The 19910-nt window shown below is 42.8% G+C and overlaps 1 protein-coding gene across 4 annotated transcripts; it reads right to left on the bottom strand.

The window, feature by feature from the left end:
• Positions 1-48: 48 nt before the first annotated feature.
• Positions 49-18823, bottom strand: cap2 (cyclase associated actin cytoskeleton regulatory protein 2). Of its 4 annotated transcripts, none has more exons than XM_058047074.1 (13): positions 18470-18819; positions 15220-15315; positions 15032-15132; positions 10213-10290; positions 7888-8031; positions 7716-7801; positions 7346-7451; positions 1908-2082; positions 1678-1847; positions 1463-1586; positions 1249-1331; positions 1024-1167; positions 49-927 (listed from the first exon to the last, which is right to left on the bottom strand). In XM_058047074.1, the coding sequence occupies exons 2-13, from the start codon at positions 15308-15310 to the stop codon at positions 844-846; spliced, it is 1386 nt and encodes a 461-aa protein (XP_057903057.1). In that variant the 5' UTR covers positions 15311-15315; positions 18470-18819; the 3' UTR covers positions 49-843. The 4 variants fall into 4 exon arrangements, with proteins under 4 accessions (XP_057903057.1, XP_057903056.1, XP_057903055.1 ...); XM_058047073.1 differs by having other exon boundaries at positions 15220-15319; positions 18470-18817; XM_058047072.1 differs by having other exon boundaries at positions 15032-15315; positions 18470-18823.
• Positions 18824-19910: the final 1087 nt, after the last annotated feature.

A 19910-nucleotide genomic window follows, 5' to 3' on the forward strand; every position in this document is an offset into this window, starting at 1 on the left:
TGGTGTAGGGAGGTTATAGGACAACCTTGGCACTTTCTAAACTTGAGGCTCTCTTGCTAGGTGCTAGCATGACGACTGTTAGCATGTTAGCATTTAAGCTAATTTACTCACATGTAAAGGCAAATACACACATGGCATGATGTAGGGAGGTTATTGGACAACCTTGGCACTTTCTAAACTTGACGCCCTCTTGCTAGGTGCTAGCATGTTAGCATTTAAGCTAATTTACTCATGTCTAAAGGCAAATACACACATGGCATGATGTACGGAGATTATAGGACAACCTTGGCACTTTCTCAACTTGATGCTCTCTTGCTAGGTGCTAGCATGGTAGCCGTTAGCATGTTAGCATTTAAGCTAATTTACTCATGTCTTCAGGCAAATACACATATGGCATGGTGTAGGGAGGTTATAGGACAACCTTGGCACTTTCTAAACTTGAGGCTCTCTTGCCTCTTGCCTTGACTGTTAGCATGTTAGCATTTTAGCTAAAAGGTGGCTGGTCGGGTTTTGGGGAGCATGGTGATTGTTTCCGAGTGAGCTCAGGGGACGTCACGACATAGCATGATGAGATTTATGGGTATGATGTAATAATTCCGTAATATCAGCCCCATAATAAAAATGCTGAATGATACAGAGCGTCAGTGATCCAGTATTATACAACACATCCACTTTAAAATGCTTGTAAATCGAGATTTAAACATGTCACCTTTTGATAAGCACCGACATCCTGCAGTTGTTTCTGATTGTGTACATGTTGGATAAATTGGTCAACAATAACGATATAACAACAATATTCATATTCCCTACGGTGAGACATGAGGTCTGAGCAGACGTGATCAATCAACCTGCCATCTCGGTGGGTTCCGTTACCAGCTTGGACCCGTCCCAGACGCTCTTGAACTGCTCGGGAAGCGGGAACTCCTTCTGCGATCGAAAAGTCACACACGCAAAAGAAACAATCACAACAATCACATTGACAAGCATTCGTGTCTGCTTTCTCACGGTGCGTCACACACTCACGTAGTCGCCGTCGCCTTGCGGCATCAGGATGTTCATCTCCGAGCTCTTGGCGCTGACGACGTCGCACGTCAAGGAGTCGGGACTCAGGTACACCTGGCAACCTTCCGTTTTGTTGATGGAAATCGTGGGAACTCTTCCCAACACCTACACACACACACACACACACACACACACCTCCGTGACGGACCACGTGTACCTAATATTGTGGCTGTAAAGTAGGCTCACCTGGAGCTGGACAGCCTTGGAATTGATTATCTCCACGATCCCCACCACGCTCTCAAAGACCACACCCATCTTCTTGCAGTTATCTGAACACACACACACACACACATCAGCATTCCGACTACACACTGCATGCAGGCTTCAATACATATCTTGAAGAGCGTGATGGTCAAGTGTAAACGCTCGGTGTTGCTCATCACAATCATAATTTTCTGACCCACGATGATGGAGTTGAGCTTTCCTTGAATCTGCAGCGTGGCGTCATGGCACCCGAAGACGTACGCCACCTGCTTGAGCTCTGTGTCCTGGATGAGCAGGTCGTGCTTCTTCTCAAAGTTCTCCTGCAAAGAGCAGACAATCACCTGGCTCTGTATGAACTGGAAATAACCAGGACGTCCCAGGATGTTGCCGAGAAGGTCGCAGGCCACCTACCACCTTCCACTTCTTGCCCTCCAGCTCCAGCAGAGGGAGCCCTTTCTGCACCGGCGTCTTTCCCGGGGACTTCTTTGTCCCAGCTTTGCCGCTGTGGCTCCCCACTGCTTCCTGGGAGCGAAGTTGAGGGTTCTTGTGGGTCTTCTGCTGGTCCGAGACGTGCTTCAGACCTACACGGGTGCATGGAGATGTCACATGACACTGTCACAGCACGGACTACCAGAACCAACCTCTGGTGATGTCCAAGCCCTGGTTGAGCTGGGCAAACAGAGCAGAGTGCTGGGATGATGATGATGAGCTCGGAACCTCAGGGTCTTCATCTGACAATACGGGAGGAGGTCCAGGAGGAGGAGGAGGACAGGGAGGACTGGGGGCCTCAAAAAGAGAAGGAGGTGCGATGGGCCCCTGTGTGTGACATGTTAGGAAAACCCATTAGATGATCCATTAGGTGAGCTGATGGACACCAATGCAGATGACACGTGTCACCGCTAGGGGGAGCATTACATTAGCAACATTAGCAACACCTCCGCTTCACCTCATGGGAACCAAACCATCAAATCCAAGCTACATTCCAGTAACAGAATCTCCTAGCATGCTAAACAGCAACAACATCCAATCAAAGACAATACAACAAACTTAAATAATATCAGTCAAATATTACAATCAAATATCATGCAATAAAACCAAATAATAGTCAAATACAGGAAATGAAATATAATAGACTAAAGTTAAATAAAATTATGTAAAAATAAAAATACAAGAGAAAATAATACCATCCAATACAATTAAATAAAACACAAATAAATCAAGTATATTGTTATAAGTTATGGTCAAATAAAATCAATAATACGCTATGATAGAATACTAGAAAATTCCAACCTGTGCAACCTGTGCTTTGAACCCCGGGCCCGGTGTCTTCTGTGCCACGGCACCAAGCAATTTGTGCATACATTACGTGAGGAACTTAGCAAAAAAGCTAATATGCTAACTGTTACCATAGTCCCATAGTGTCCCCACATCATGTCATGTGTGTATTTGCCTTTATATATGAGTAAATTATCTAAAATGGTAAAATGCTAAAATGCTAACATGCTAACGATCATCATGATAGCAACTACCAAGAGAGCCGAAAGTGTTAAGGCAGTCCCATAGTGTCCCCACATCATGCCATGTGTGTATTTGCCTTTAGACATGAGGAAATTATCTAAAATGATAAAATGCTAACATGCTAACGATCATCATGACAGCAACTAGCAAGAGAGCCGAAAGTGTTAAGGCAGTCCCATAGTGTCCCCACATCATGCCATGTGTGTATTTGCCTTTAAACATCAGTAAATTAGCTAAAATGCTAACATGCTAACAGTCATCATGCTACCACCTAGCAAGAGAGCCTCAAGTACAGAAAGTGCCACGGCTGTCCTATAACCTCCCTGCATAATGCCATGTGTGTATTTGCCTTTAGACATGAGTAAATTAGCTTAAATGCTAACAAGCTAGCAATTAGCATGCTAGCATCTAGCAACATAGCATCACGTCGTGAAAGTTGCCAGGCACGGCTGTGGTGTCTGCACATGATGCCATGTGTTGTTTTCCAATTGAAAGCAGCACTTGCCTTGTCATGGAGTACTAAAGGGCAGAGAGGTAGTGACGTGCGGGTCGATACCAAACTATCGATTCCTGACATGATGATAACACAGCTTAATGGATTCTATGAAAATGTTGATATTTTGATACACCGGTCATTTGAGGTTCCTGGAGTCACTGTGCTTCATTAGAAAGATAAAACCTTTAAAATCTACCAAATACATGAGCTGTATGGTATCACCTGAGAAGGGAATCATTGTAATCGCACATGACTACACACAGTCGTTTTCAAAGGGCGGGGCTTGGAGGAGGAGGAGGAGAAAAGGTGTCAACTCCATTCTACTGCAGCAGGTGGATCAGCATAGATCTGCAAGTTTTACGAGAGCCCAAACCACTTTGTGTTCACATTGCACAAGCTCAGCAAACCAAAGTGCTTCACAGGGGTCTGAGATCATTGTGTTGCAAACCCAAAATGGTACCAACAACAAACTGGCTAGGCTCTTGTTGTGTTCACACTTTGAAACAAGATCCAGTTCTCTTTCTGATCCGCTTTAAGTTATGAAAGGCAAAGTCAGACCACATTGTGATGTGGATTGGAATGCTTATGTGCCACAATGTGTTCTCACTAAAAGGGAGCAGATTTGAAAAGAAGTGCAGGACATGCTGACCGACAATGTGAACACAAAGTGGTTCAGGTTCACTTCACCTTCTATGATTTTGACAGCCCATCACAGCTGAAGTGGACCAGAAGTACAACTGGATCCACTTTGAAATGAAGGTGTAATGTGAACACAAAGTGGTTCAGGTTCATTTTGCCCTGTGTTGACATTATATTGACTTTGATAGCCCATCACAGCTGAAGTGGACCAGAAGTACAACTGGATCCACTTTGAAATGAAGGTGTAATGTGAACACAAAGTGGTTCAGGTTCATTTTGCCTTGTGTTGATGTTATATTGACTTTGATAGCCCATCACAGCTGAAGTGGACCAGAAGTACAACTGGATCCACTTTGAAATGAAGGTGTAATGTGAACGCAAAGTGGTTCAGGGTCACTTCACTTTGTGTTGACAATATATTGACTTTGATAGCCCATCACAGCTGAAGTGGACCAGAAGTACAACTGGATCCACTTTGAAATGAAAGTGTAATGTGAACACAAAGTGGTTCAGGTTCATTTTGCCTTGTGTTGATGTTATATTGACTTTGATAGCCCATCACAGCTGAAGTGGACCAGAAGTACAACTGGATCCACTTTGAAATGAAGGTGTAATGTGAAAACAAAGTGGTTCAAGTTCTTTTTGCCTTGTGTTGACGTTATATTGACTTTGATAGCCCATCACAGCTGAAGTGGACCAGAAGTACAACTGGATCCACTTTGAAATGAAGGTGTAATGTGAACGCAAAGTGGTTCAGGGTCACTTCACTTTGTGTTGACAATATATTGACTTTGATAGCCCATCACAGCTAAAGTGGACCAGAAGTACAACTGGATCCACTTTGAAATGAAAGTGTAATGTGAACACAAAGTGGTTCAGGTTCATTTTGCCTTGTGTTGATGTTATATTGACTTTGATAGCCCATCACAGCTGAAGTGGACCAGAAGTACAACTGGATCCACTTTGAAATGAAGGTGTAATGTGAACGCAAAGTGGTTCAGGGTCACTTCACTTTGTGTTGACGTTATATTGACTTTGATAGCCCATCACAGCTGAAGTGGACCAGAAGTACAACTGGATCCACTTTGAAATGAAGGTGTAATGTGAACGCAAAGTGGTTCAGGGTCACTTCACTTTGTGTTGACGTTATATTGACTTTGATAGCCCATCACAGCTGAAGTGGACCAGAAGTACAACTGGATCCACTTTGAAATGAAGGTGTAATGTGAACGCAAAGTGGTTCAGGGTCACTTCACTTTGTGTTGACGTTATATTGACTTTGATAGCCCATCACAGCTGAAGTGGACCAGAAGTACAACTGGATCCACTTTGAAATGAAGGTGTAATGTGAACACAAAGTGGTTCAGGTTCATTTTGCCTTGTGTTGACGTTATATTGACTTTGATAGCCCATCACAGCTGAAGTGGACCAGAAGTACAACTGGATCCACTTTGAAATGAAGGTGTAATGTGAACTCAAAGTGGTTCAGGGTCACTTCACCTTGTGTTGATGTTATATTGACTTTGATAGCCCATCACAGCTGAAGTGGACCAGAAGTACAACTGGATCCACTTTGAAATGAAGGTGTAATGTGAACGCAAAGTGGTTCAGGTTCATTTTGCCTTGTGTTGACGTTATATTGACTTTGATAGCCCATCACAGCTGAAGTGGACCAGAAGTACAACTGGATCCACTTTGAAATGAAGGTGTAATGTGAACGCAAAGTGGTTCAGGTTCATTTTGCCTTGTGTTGACGTTATACTGACTTTGATAGCCCATCACAGCTGAAGTGGACCAGAAGTACAACTGGATCCACTTTGAAATGAAGGTGTAATGTGAACACAAAGTGGTTCAGGTTCATTTTGCCTTGTGTTGACGTTATATTGACTTTGATAGCCCATCACAGCTGAAGTGGACCAGAAGTACAACTGGATCCACTTTGAAATGAAGGTGTAATGTGAACACAAAGTTGTTCAGGTTCATTTTGCCTTGTGTTGATGTTATATTGACTTTGATAGCCCATCACAGCTGAAGTGGACCAGAAGTACAACTGGATCCACTTTGAAATGAAGGTGTAATGTGAACGCAAAGTGGTTCAGAGTGACTTCACTTTGTGTTGACAATATATTGACTTTGATAGCCCATCACAGCTGAAGTGGACCAGAAGTACAACTGGATCCACTTTGAAATGAAGGTGTAATGTGAAAACAAAGTGGTTCAAGTTCTTTTTGCCTTGTGTTGACGTTATATTGACTTTGATAGCCCATCACAGCTGAAGTGGACCAGAAGTACAACTGGATCCACTTTGAAGTGAAGGTGTAATGTGAACGCAAAGTGGTTCAGGGTCACTTCACCTTGTGTTGACGTTATACTGACTTTGATAGCCCATCACAGCTGAAGTGGACCAGAAGTACAACTGGATCCACTTTGAAATGAAGGTGTAATGTGAACACAAAGTGGTTCAGGTTCATTTTGCCTTGTGTTGATGTTATATTGACTTTGATAGCCCATCACAGCTGAAGTGGACCAGAAGTACAACTGGATCCACTTTGAAATGAAGGTGTAATGTGAACACAAAGTGGTTCAGGTTCCTTTTGCCTTGTGTTGATGTTATATTGACTTTGATAGCCCATCACAGCTGAAGTGGACCAGAAGTACAGCTGGATCCACTTTGAAAAGAAGGTGTAATGTGAACACAAAGTGGTTCAGGTTCATTTTGCCTTGTGTTGATGTTATATTGACTTTGATAGCCCATCACAGCTGAAGTGGACCAGAAGTACAGCTGGATCCACTTAGAAGTGAAGGTGTAATGTGAACACAGAGGTCCAGGTTGACTGTGCCTGGTGTATAACATACCATACCATGGTATGTGTAACGTACCATCTGGTGACTAATTGGCAGGACATCGACTGTGTTGAATGTGAATCTACAAGAGCGAGCCTGTCATGGTGTGAAGCGCGAAGAAGGTGCGCTAGGAAGAGCAGAGTGGCGTGTGTGAGAGGAGGGCAGCTGCGTGGACGGCCGGTGCAATGTGTCATCAGTGGACGCTTTGAGCGTCACATGACGGCGTATCCTGCAGTTGAAGTTACGGCGGTGCAGGCGGGTCGCCACACAGACCCTTTGTCATGTGAGGAAGAAAACCTCCATTCAATGAACTCCACCTGTCACACACACACTTGTGCGACAACAGGAGGGCTAGCAGCTGACACACACACACACACACACATTGTAGGTGCTCAGGTTTCAGCACGTGTTGTCTAACATTAGTTCCGCTTTAGCTTTTAAATGCTATCATTTTTTCTTAATGACGAAATGAAAACCGAGGCCCCTTCATTCATCACAAACGCACACACACACACACCGAGACACGCATACACACAGGAAGTCAGTGATATGTGAGATGTAGGATATGATCAGTCAACTGACGGTCTTGCTCCAGACGAGTCCGCCGGCGTGGTGCTGCTTGATGAAGGACTGCATGTGGGTCCAGATGGACAGGTAGGAGCGTACCCAGTCCACGTGGCGTCGGTCCCTGCAAGGCATCGACAATGGAGGTTGAACCACTCGTACGGCACGTCACGCGTCGACCAAATGAATGTGTATCATTGTGGTGTGGATTAGCACGGCGTCATGCTAACTGCTGGGATTTTGGATGTGGATGGCCGACAATGAACAGGCTACTCGACTCATTTTTATATCTTAAAAATAAGATATAACAATATCATATTACCAAAATAAAGATTTGATATGCTAAAATACAGCGTATATACATATATACATATAATACATCTGTTACCTTTCTTTGTAGTCCTTCAGTACTCTGTTGGTGTAGAAGGTGGCGGCGTCGTTCATCTCCTTCACATACGGGCCCGGCTTCTGGTCCTGGAAGGGTGCAGACCATAACCATCAGCACCATGAGATGAGGCGCGTGAGGATTTGACTTGGAGTTCTCAGATAATATTTCCTACCACGGCCACCCAGCCGAGGGCGGGGATGCTCTCGCTGACGGCCGAGAGGTGGTTGAAGAGGCTGCTGCCCCGGTTCCGTTCTCTGAAGGTCTGGATCTCCTGGATGTGGTCACAAATGGGCTTCAGCAGGTCGTGAAGTTCCATCTGCAAATATGACGTGAGGCACGGTAGAATGTATGACCAAATGATCGAAAATGCTAAAATGCTAACATGCTAACGATCATCATGATAGCAACTAGCAAGAGAGACAAAAGTGTTAAGGCAGTCCCATAGTGTCCCCACATCATATCCTGTGTGTATTTGCCTTTAGACATGAGTAAATTATCTAAAATGCTAAAATGCTAATGGTCATCATGATAGCAACTAGCAAGAGAGCCGAAAGTGTTAAGGCAGTCCCATAGTGTCCCCACATCATATCATGTGTGTATTTGCCTTTAGACATGAGTAAATTATCTAAACTGCTAAAATGCTAACATGCTAACTAGCATCATGATAGCAACTAGCAAGAGAGCCGAAGGTGTTAAGGCAGTCCCATAGTGTCCCCACATCATGCCATGTGTGTATTTGCCTTTAGACATAAGTAAATTATCTAAAATGCTAACATGCTAACAGTCATCATGCTAGCACCTAGCAAGAGAACCTCAAGTACAGAAAGTGCCAAGGCTGTCCTATAACCTCTCTGCATAATGCCATGTGTGTATTTGCCTTTAGACATGAGTCAATTAGCTTAAATGCTAACAAGCATTAGCATTAGCATCTAGCAACATAGCATCACGTCGTGAAAGTTGCCAGGCACGGCTGTGGTGTCTGAGACATGAGTCAATTGAAAGCAGCACTTGCCGTGTCATGGAGTACTAAAGGGCAGAGAGGTAGTGACATGCGGGTCGATACCAAACTATCGATTCCTGACATGATGATAACACAGCTTAATGCTGTATCATGGATTCTATGAAAATGTTGATATTTTGATACACCGGTCATTTGAGGTGCCTGGAGTCACTGTGCTTCATTAGAAAGATGACACAAACTGGCAAGAAAGATTTCATGGGAATATACGTACATCTGATCAGATTCCTGCTTATGAAAGATGGATACCCGTGCAGATCATATGTAAGCTAATAAGAAGATGCTGGAGATGGTTCATCTGCTTCCTAAAGCAGCTCGCTAACTTTTATTAGCTGCTGCAGGGTAACTTTTCCATCACAACATCCCCTCTCACGCCATTTGGCTCCCTCGTCTTGGTCACTCCTTCCTGCAACATTCCTGGGCGCTGGAGGAGATCCCTGTGGCCTTGTAAGGCAGACGACCTCATCCATGTTAACTGCTCACCTCACACACAGCCCTGCTTATTCTCATCATCAGACCGCCCCTGAGGACCTTCCCTCACAGATGGGAGCCCCCTGGATTTCAAGCATCACGTGACGTGGTGGGAGTGGAAGATCTCCTCCACTGGTAGGCTACAGATGAAGGATAGCACGCACACACACGGATGACAACAGACCCAACCATAGAACATGACCATAAAAAGTCACAGAGCTGTGCCTGTGGAAGAAGGCTTAGCGTGTGTGCTAGCATGGCCGTACCGCTGACAGTCCATCCAACATCGTGGATGCCACATTAGCAAGCTAGCATAGCCATGTCATGCTAAAGTGCTAATATTACACTTTTGAATGCCACTTTGTTGACATTTATTTTTTATGTACTATGTTTATGTTTTGGGCGGCACGGCGGTCTAGTGGTTAGCGCGCAGACCTCACAGCTAGGAGACCAGGGTTCAATCCCCACCCTCGGCCATCTCTGTGTGGAGTTTGCATGTTCTCCCCGTGCATGCGTGGCTTTTCTCCGGGTACTCCGGTTTCCTCCCACATTCCAAAAACATGCTAGGTTAATTAGCCACTCCAAATTGTCCATAGGTATGAATGTGAGTGTGAATGGTTGTTTGTCTATATGTGCCCTGTGATTGGTTGGCCACCAGTCCAGGGTGTATCCCGCCTCTCGCCCGAAGACAGCTGGGATAGGCTCCAGCACCCCCCGCGACCCTCGTGAGGAAAAGCGGTAGAAAATGAATGAATGAATGAATGAATGTTTATGTTTTTTTTTATATTTTAAATATTAAATTCCATCCATTTTCTATGCTGCTTATCCTCAAGAGGGTGGCACCACGGTATGCTGGAGCCTACCCCAGCTGGCTTGGGCGAGCCAATGGCAGGGCACATATAGGGAATGCGTGCTTGTTTTCATCCCTCTGTGAAGACCTACAATATCAGGTGGACCTGCACCTCCATTTCAAGCGTGGTGGATGATGGAATTCCCGCGTGCTCGTACCTGTGCGGGTTCCTGGTGTGTCGCAGCCACGCGGAGGAAAGTCTTCTGAGTGTGCAAGGCTTTGGTCACCATCTCCGCCTGTAAGAAGAGACCATGAAGAGCGTGAAAGCGGAGCTTTGTTTGGGAAAAGGTGTCCCAAGGAATCACCACGGAGCTGTTGCCCTTACAAGGAGCCGGCCCGGCTTCGGAGCAAGGCACCGTGTAAAATGAGCTGATGTTGGTCATAAAATGACCGCTTCTCGTTATTTGAAGTCATATTTTCAGAATGTGGCGTGGGGCCACTTAGGACCACCCGTTACATCCCAAGGGACCACGTATTATTCATATCAACTTTCCTTCCTTTTCCACATATGTTTCAACATATTGTTAAATAATTGCTAATATTATGAATAATATTGTGACTTTTTATTATGACTTGAATAATACCCAACCTAAGCATGTATTGTTTCTCTTAACATTACCACTTTTCAATGCCCTTTTTTCTTTAATAGTTCAACTCTTTGCTAGTAAAAATGATCATTATTTTTCCTCCAAATATTTCAAGTTTATTCTGGTCAAATTGCATCTTTTTTCCCAATAGAATGTGAGATGTTTTCTCGTAAGATTCCAACATTTCCCACATCTTAATCGAAATATCACAACCTTTTCCCCACATTGGCTCCTTTTTCATTTTCCAATTATTGATGTTGCGTGGCTTGATTCTCACCGCATTACAAAGTTAGAAAAGAAGATATTTTGAATATTTCAGCTCTATACTCTCCTTTTGTCCAATTACAGCTATTTTTGTAGGGTAGTCTGATATTGGCTTTTTTGCCGATTGCCGCTATGCCGATATTGTCCGACTCACAATTTCCGATTCCAATACCATTCAATCATTCATTCATTTTCTACAGCTTTTCCTCACGAGGGTCGTGGGGGATGCTGGAGCCTATCCCAGCTGTCACCCTGGGGCACATATATACAAACAACCATTCACACTCACATTCATACCTATGGACAATTTGGAGTGGCCAATTAACCTAGCATGTTTTTGGAATGTGGGAGGAAACCGGAGTACCCGGAGAAAACCCACAAACCCGCATGTGCAGGGAGAACACGCAAACTCCACACAGAGATGGGAGGGTGGAATTGAACTCGGTTCTCCTAGCTGTGAGGTCTGCGCGCTAACCACTCGACCACCGTGCAGCCATTCCAATACCAACACATACGTATATTTTTCTTGGGTAAAATTGTTGTAAAGCCATCCATGCATTTTCCTTCGCTTATCCGGGTCCGGGTCGCGGGGGCAGCAGTCTCAGTTGGGAAGCCCAGACTTCCCGGTCCCCGGCCACCTCCTCCAGCTCCACCGGGAGGACACCGAGGTGTTCCCAGGCCAGCTGTGAGACATAATCCCTCCAGCGTGTCCATTTCCTGGCTAGGCATGCATACGGAAAAGATGACCGAGCCACCTCAACTGGTTCCTCTCGGAGTGAAGGAGAACTCTGAGCCCCTCCCGTATGACTGAGCTCCCCACCCTACGTCTTAGGGTGAGTCCAGCTACCCTACAGAGGAAACTCATTCAGTCCCTTGTATCCACCATCTCGTTCTTTCGGTCACGACCCAAAGCTCCTGACCATAGGTGAGGGTGGGAACAAAATGGGGGGGTAAATTGAGAGCTTTGCGTTCCGGCTCAGATCTCTTTTCACCACGACGGTCCGGTGTCCAGCGACCGCATTCCTGCAGACATCTGTCAACCTCACGATCCCACCTTCCCTCACTCGTGAACAAGACCCCCAGATACTTAAACTCCTCCACCTGGGGCAGGACCTCATTCCCAACCCGGAGGGAGCACTGAGAACCATGGCCTCTGATTTGGAGGTGCTGAGTCTCATCCCAGAAGCTTCACACTCAGATGCAAACCAAAGAGGCCATAAGAACCACATCATCTGCAAATAGCAGAGCTGAGATTCTAAGGCCCCCGAACTGGACTCCCTCGACGCCTTGGAAGCGCCTACAAAGTCTGTCCATGAAAATGATGGAATAGAATGGATGACAAAGGACTGCCCTGGCAGAGGCCAACGTTCACCAGAAACAGGCTGGACTTACTGCCGGCAATGCCAACCGGGCTCCTGCTCTGGGCCGGATGGCAATCAGGGCACCACCAATCCCGTACTCCGGGAGAATCCAAAGGACGCCACGAGGGACACGGTCAAATGCCTTTTCCAAGTCCACAAAGCACATGTAGACCGGTTGGGCAAACTTGTTCCGCGACCGGGACGAAAACCGCATTGGACCTCTTGTAGCAAAGATTCGACCAACGGTCTTAGGTCTTAGACTTTCCCAGGGAGGCTGAGGAGTGTGATCCCTCTCCGGTCTTCACCCTTCTTGAAGAGGGGGACCACCACCCCGGCCTGCCAATCCAAACGTACTGTTCCCGACTTCCACGTAATGTTGAAGAGACGTGTCAGCCAACATCCAGATTCTTTTGGAATTCTGGATGGAACTTGTCCACCCCCAGAGCTTTGCCACTGGGGAGCATTTTGACCACCCCAGATACCTCAGACTCTGCTTCCTCTATGGAAGGTATGTTAGTGGGATTGAGAAGGGCCTCAAAGTCTTCACTTCCACCGTCCGACTACATCCTCAGTCGAGGTCAGCAGGCCCCCGTCCCCACTATAAACCGTGTGGGCAGGGCACTGAGGCACCGGACGGTTTGCCAGAACATCTTTGAGGCCGACCGAAAGTTGTGCTCCATGACCTCACCGAATTCCTCCCACACCGGAGTTTTTGCTGCATACTCCTTGGCCTGACGGTACCCGTCAGCTGCTTCAGGAGTCCCACAGGCCATTGTTGGAAATCCATGTGACTGAATTCTTTTCTGTCATTGGCTGCTTGCTAGAGTTGGAGTTGCTTGGTTGGAGAACGTCTGAGCCTTAAAATACTGTTTGTCTACATGGGGTCTCCTCAAATAGAAGATCCCCACAGGCTGATGTTGGTCCTATTCCCATCATATTTCGACTGACTTCTTGTAACTTTACAACTTCGGAATTTTTACAGCTTTTTCTTGGAAAATTACAAATCATTTTTTAAAAATAAACATTTTTCGCCAAAGTTTTGAAATGATTCTTGACTTTATTCTTATGAAGTACAGCTGTTTTTGTTCTAGCTAAATTCCAGTTTTAGAATGTGGGCCACAAATGATCCTTGGGCTGCCCTTTGGACACCCCTCTACCTCTAGAAGATCCTACCATGGATGGACGGCTTGATGTGGCGATACTTTATTCATCTCCAAGAGATCAATGCTCCATGCTACTAAAATGATATTACTTTTCATCACAATATTCACGTTTATTCTCAAACCTTCTTTTTCCTAGAAGTTACAATAGTGGGAATATGACATTCCCTTTTTTATCTTAATATTTCCATTTTATTCTTGTACCAATACAGCTGTTTTTCCATTGTTGTTGTTTTTTATTTTACAATGACTGAAATGTTCTTCCTGCACATTCCCTCGTCTTAATAATATGACTTTATTCCGAAAATAAATATTTATTTATTCCCAACCATTTTTTTTTTACAGATTACAAATTTTGTTTAGTTTTATTTTTTTATTTTTTATAGTTCAACATACTATTATTAGTTCATACTATTATTTGTCGCTTTTGTCTTGTACTACTTTGGCTTCATTCTTGTACAACGACGAGAAATGTTTCCATTTTTGCTGCTATTTTTAGAATGTTCCAATAACATAATAAAAAGGGGGCTGTACTTTGGACACGAGCGGTTCTGGAAGATCCAGCCAGGTCCACATACTAGTGCAGGGGTGGGCAAACTTTTTGACTCGCGGGCCGCATTAATTTAACAAAATTGACGGGGGGGGGGGGGGGGATTATGTAGTATTTTACACGTAACAGTCCATTTTTACACCTATATTTTTACACATATTTTACATGTAAAGGTGTTATGCAATCTGCTATATGTGCACTTTGAAATCATTTATTTGATGTAAAGTGTGTTATAAATGTATTATTATTATTGTTATTTTTATTAGAATTATTATTATTATTAGTTATAGTAATGTTATTATATTATTATTATTTTGTTATAATAATAATATTACTACCATTATTATATTAATATTATTAACAACAATATTAATATAATAGTAGTATTATTATCACTATTTGTATTACTATTATTGTGCTTGTGCTCCTTTTTCCAGGAGTATTTTGTAATATTACTACCATTATTATATTAATATTATTAACAACAATATTAATATAATAGTAGTATTATTATCATTATTGACAACATTATTATCATATTATTATTATTATTATTATTATTATTATTATTATTATTATTATTATTATTATTATTATTATTATTATTATTATTATTATTATTATTATTATTATTATTATTATTATTATTATTATTATTATTATTATTTGTATTACTATTATTGTGCTTGTGTCCCTTTTTCCAGGAGCATTTTGTAAACAACAGACCACATCAAATAACGAAATTGATAAAGCAGCTACCTCAACCATCAAAAAGTTGGCCCAAGCCACGATGCCAGGTTGTATGTTGAGTTCAAATGAAATATTTGGAAAAAACAGGCGGGCCATATTGAAACACTTGGCGGGCCGGATGTGGCCCCCGGGCCGTAGTTTGCCCACCCCTGTACTAGCGTGCGTTTGTAAGAGAGGAGCGATGACATGAAGCCGTACGAGAGTGAAGGAGGTAAACCATCAGCTGGGTGACACCTTATTGGGACACCTGACCCATCAGAGACAGTGAGAAGATGGTGATATTTGGGTGCACGGGCATCACTGACATGTTTCTCCACTTCGCTGCCGATGGCCCGGCTGATGTTCACGTAGTCCGTCAGTGGACCCATCAGAAGCACATCGAAGGCCTCCACGCACTGGGAAGCATCTGGAACACACACACACACACGTGAACCTTGATACGTTTCCAAGATGCTGTCTTCGCTCCATGGTGCAAACATCCCAGCAGGCTTGCCTCCGTTTGCCACGTTGGACACGCCCCCGGACGCCGTCACCTGCTCCAGGCGCGTCACCGCCCGCTCCAGACGCTCCATCAAAACCTCCATGGTAACTGGCTTGAAACACGGAAACATGAAATATAAATACGTATGAGTACACAGTGAGCAGAATGGTGACAAAGCGATACATGTATCTGCAGCCAACCCTTTGATACCACGATACTGGAACACACGCCATTCGTCTACAACAGCACGTTAACGACATGCAACATGTTAGCAACATGTCATGTCCATTTTATGAAGCCAAGCCAACACGTCGTATGAAGGAGAGCAGGTTCTCCTTCATGAGCACTGATGGTGGCGGCCATATTGCTCATCCAGCAGGCCAGCCGTGAGCTTCCATATTTCCGCCAGAAATCACATAGCAAGCGAGTGACTGGCAGCTAACAACAAACGCTAATGTGATCACCACCAAGCACCGTGAAGGGACACCACGCTTATGGACTGGTGGACCGGTGGACTGGTGGACTGGTGGACCGGTGGACTGGTGGACTGGTGGACTGGTGGCGTCTGGAGCCTGCAGCGTCCACAGCAGCTGTGTGACTCGGTGTTTGCGTCTTTGCTGCACGACGCCCAGCGACAGCTGAGCAAGGCGTGTCTAGCGTGCATATCTGATCCTTGCAGCTATATTCAGCAGCCGTCTGACGGCGGGGACTTTAGCGTCGCGAAGCCGCAGCAAGCTGGCATGTCAACATGTACGCCATACACACTTTATGCTACCTTACGTAGCATACAAATACACAAACACAATGGGAGGGACGCCGTATTCTTGTTCTTGTTTGGCTTCATTAGAAGCAAACAAGTAAACAACTAAAGTAGTACAAACCACAGTAGTACAAACCACATATAGTACAAACCATAGTAGTACGAACCATACAACCCACAGTAGTACGAACCGTACAAACCACAGTAGTACAAACCACAAATAGTACAAACCACAGTAGTACAAACCACATAAAGTACAAACCACAGTAGTACAAACCACATATAGTAGAAAACCACAGTAGTACAAACCACATAGAGTACAAACCACATATAGTACAAACCACATATAGTACAAACCACAGCAGTACAAACCACATATATAGTACAAACCGTACAAACCACATATAGTACAAACCACATATAGTACAAACCACAGTAGTACAAACCGTACAAACCACAGTAGTACAAACTACATATAGTACAAACCACAGTAGTACAAACCACATATAGTACAAACCGTACAAACCACAGTAGTACAAACCACAAATAGTACAAACCGTACAAACCACAGTAGTACAAACCGTACAAACCACAGTAATACAAACCGTACAAACCACAGTAGTACAAACCACATATAGTACAAACCACAGTAGTACAAACCACATATAGTACAAACCACATATAGTACAAACCGTACAAACCACAGTAGTACAAACCACAAATAGTACAAACCGTACAAACCACAGTAGTACAAACCGTACAAACCACAGTAATACAAACCGTACAAACCACAGTAGTACAAACCACATATAGTACAAACCACATATAGTACAAACCGTACAAACCACAGTAATACAAACCGTACAAACCACAGTAGTACAAACCACATATAGTACAAACCACAGTAGTACAAACCGTACAAACCACAGTAGTACAAAACACACATAGTACAAACCACAGTAGTACAAACCGTACAAACCACAGTAGTACAAACCACACATAGTACAAACCACAGTAGTACAAACCACATATAGTACAAACCGTACAAACCACAGTAGTACAAACTACATATAGTACAAACCACAAATAGTACAAACCGTACAAACCACATATAGTACAAACCACAGTAGTACAAGACCACATATAGTACAAACCACAGTAGTACAAACCACATACGTATAGTACAAACTACAGTAGTACAAACCACAGTAGTACAAACCGTATAAACCACATACAGTACAAACCACAGTAGTACAAACCACATACGTATAGTACAAACTACAGTAGTACAAACCACAGTAGTACAAACCACACATAGTACAAACCACAGTAGTACAAACCACAAATAGTACAAACTACAGTAGTACAAACCACATATAGTACAAACCACAGTAGTACAAAGCACATATAGTACAAACCACAGTAGTACAAAGCACATATAGTACAAACTACAGTAGTACAAAGCACATATAGTACAAACTACAGTAGTACAAAGCACATATAGTACAAACTACAGTAGTACAAAGCACATATAGTACAAACTACAGTAGTACAAACCACATATATAGTACAAACATCAAGCCTAGAGTTTGACTTGAATCAATGCAACATGCTAGCTTCTGTTATTGCAAGGCAGTAGAGAAATACACATTATACACAAACAATATTTCCTGTACCCTTTTTCTATCTGTCCTCTAATGACGATGTATTTATTTATGGATTATTTTTCTGTGTCTCTAGTTATTTGTCCGTAACAGTGTTAATCATATTATGTTATTATTATTATTATGGTTGTTTTTATTATGTATATCATATGATTGTATTATTTATAGAATTACTACTTTGGTGAATTTTTGGTGTGTCTCTAATTGTCTTTTGTCGTGTTCGATATAATACATTTTTAAAATTATATTATGACATTATTTTGTTTATTATTTATTATTATTACGTATGCTACTTATAGATATCATAGATTTTAGCAGCCTTTGATTGTTTTTATTATGCATTACTATATTATTTTTTAAGTTATGTATAATGTTTCTTATTATATATTTTATTCAGAACATTGATATATTTTTTGTTTGTTATTACTTTATTATTATTTTTGTCATGTCTTTAATTGTACATTATTATTTGATTGATCAAACTGGCTAATAAGTGAGTGTGTCTTTAATTAATCGTCCTTGGAAGTGCTTGATTATGTTTTTAGATGACAAAACATGGATAAACAGGAGCTGTGGACCCAAATGTGGCCCCCCGTCCCCAGATTGGATACCCTCGGTGTACCTAATAAAGTGACCAGTCATTTGCACGAGCCTGAGCTGTCACAACGATACAAATAAATATGATTCGGACCGTACCGAGTAATAATAACGTTAATAAACAACACTCCAAACGACAGTCCAAACTTTATTGACACTTGCAGACGTTCGCGATGGTTCCTCAAACAAAGCCCACCGCACCAAACATGCACTCAGCAACTTTTACCACAACGTTCGATACCTTTGTTCCTCGGTGAAGGTTCTGGCACCGGGATACGCTCCGGTAAAGTGTCCTGGCACCGGCGGAGCTCTGCGGCGCGGCCGTGTTGTTCCGTCAGTCCTTCTCGGATGTCCTAATTGAGCCGAGGAGAACCTTTTCAGAACCGTGACTCAACAGGAGCGCCGCTCGGTTAGCACAAACCGAGCTTCTGATGGTCCGCACTAAAAATAACCAAGAGGGCGTGAGACGCCATGATGGAGTGTTGTCTTGGCATTAGCTACACCTGCCGATGCTAAGCTATATCGACCAATCCCACGGGAAAAAAACTGGCGTGTAGAAGGCAAACACTGTGTTTATATAGGCTATACAATATAGACACATATTTTAACTAGCAAGTTAAATTAGCTAGAAGTTAAACTAGCAAACCTACTCAATAGATAGCTAATCGTTCGGTAAACAGCTATCTCGCTAGCAGGCATAATAATGGCATAATCATACATTTCCCACACATGAAAAGTCCATTAAATAGCTACATATGTGAGTAAATAATTAATAAATAGTTAGGGAGATACATGTTGACAGTCAGTATGTGTTAAATAAATTGAAAAACAGCAAAGTGGCCCTTTGCTACCCAAGGAGTGTATCTTAATGAACAAGACTACAAATATGGCTGATATGCAGCGTTTTTCTTTTTTTTTTCATTTTAACGCTGTAACTACATAAAACAACCATAGATGTAATATTAGTTTGCTAATGGAACTAAATAATTCATCAATAGTGAAGTAGCTACAGTCAAAACTTTGCCACAGACAAAATTTGTACTACATTTTCATTTTCAGTATTAGCAGAAGTACCTGTTAGCTTGCAAGCTAGGTTTGCTACATAGACAGAAAACGCCACAAATGTAGCGTTTAAATTTTAATAAAAATGTAAACTACAGGCACATACAAGTCTCAAAGATATACTAAATCTAACAAACAATCTAAACATATAGATAGTAGGTAGGTAAATGGTCAGATTGCTACGAAATTTGCAGTAAATAAAGCTAGTAAATTAGCCACTAAAACCAAAGTAGGTAGGCTCAATTGATAGGTGTTAAAATAATTCAAAGGATATAAAGACAGTTATATCTATGTATCGAAATAGGTAATTCTATTTATTGTCGTTCATTGGATCCACTTGTAGTATTGTACATATGTAGTATTTAAGAGGCCACTTTTACATGGAAACCTACCTACCATATTAAGTCCCATAGATATAACAGCTGCACAGTAGGTAGAAAAATAGTGAAATAGTTATAAAATTGTACAAAAAAGCTAGTAAATGAGCTACTTAGCTTGTCAGCATGTAAACTAACTAGGAAGTTGCATAGATAGATTGTAATTACTGGCTAGCGTAATTAGATTGGATTCACTTCCTGTTTCTCAGTGGTTCCTGACCAATCAGCTGCATGGATCTTTGC

This window comes from Doryrhamphus excisus, chromosome 14 (assembly GCF_030265055.1).
Source record: "Doryrhamphus excisus isolate RoL2022-K1 chromosome 14, RoL_Dexc_1.0, whole genome shotgun sequence".
Taxonomy (NCBI): Eukaryota; Metazoa; Chordata; class Actinopteri; order Syngnathiformes; family Syngnathidae; genus Doryrhamphus; species Doryrhamphus excisus.

What these genes read in the sequence shown, in the direction of transcription:
- cap2 (XM_058047072.1), bottom strand. Translation starts at nt 15,310, where the DNA reads ATGGAGGTTTTGATGGAGCGTCTGGAGCGGGCGGTGACGCGCCTGGAG. An exon ending in GCAGCGAAGTGGAGAAACAT is followed by an intron (nt 10,291 to 15,031) that starts GTCAGTGATGCC and finishes CTCTTCTTACAG; the next exon opens with GCGGAGATGGTGACCAAAGC. An exon ending in GACTCGTCTGGAGCAAGACC is followed by an intron (nt 2,083 to 7,345) that starts GTCAGTTGACTG and finishes TGTCACACACAG; the next exon opens with GGGCCCATCGCACCTCCTTC.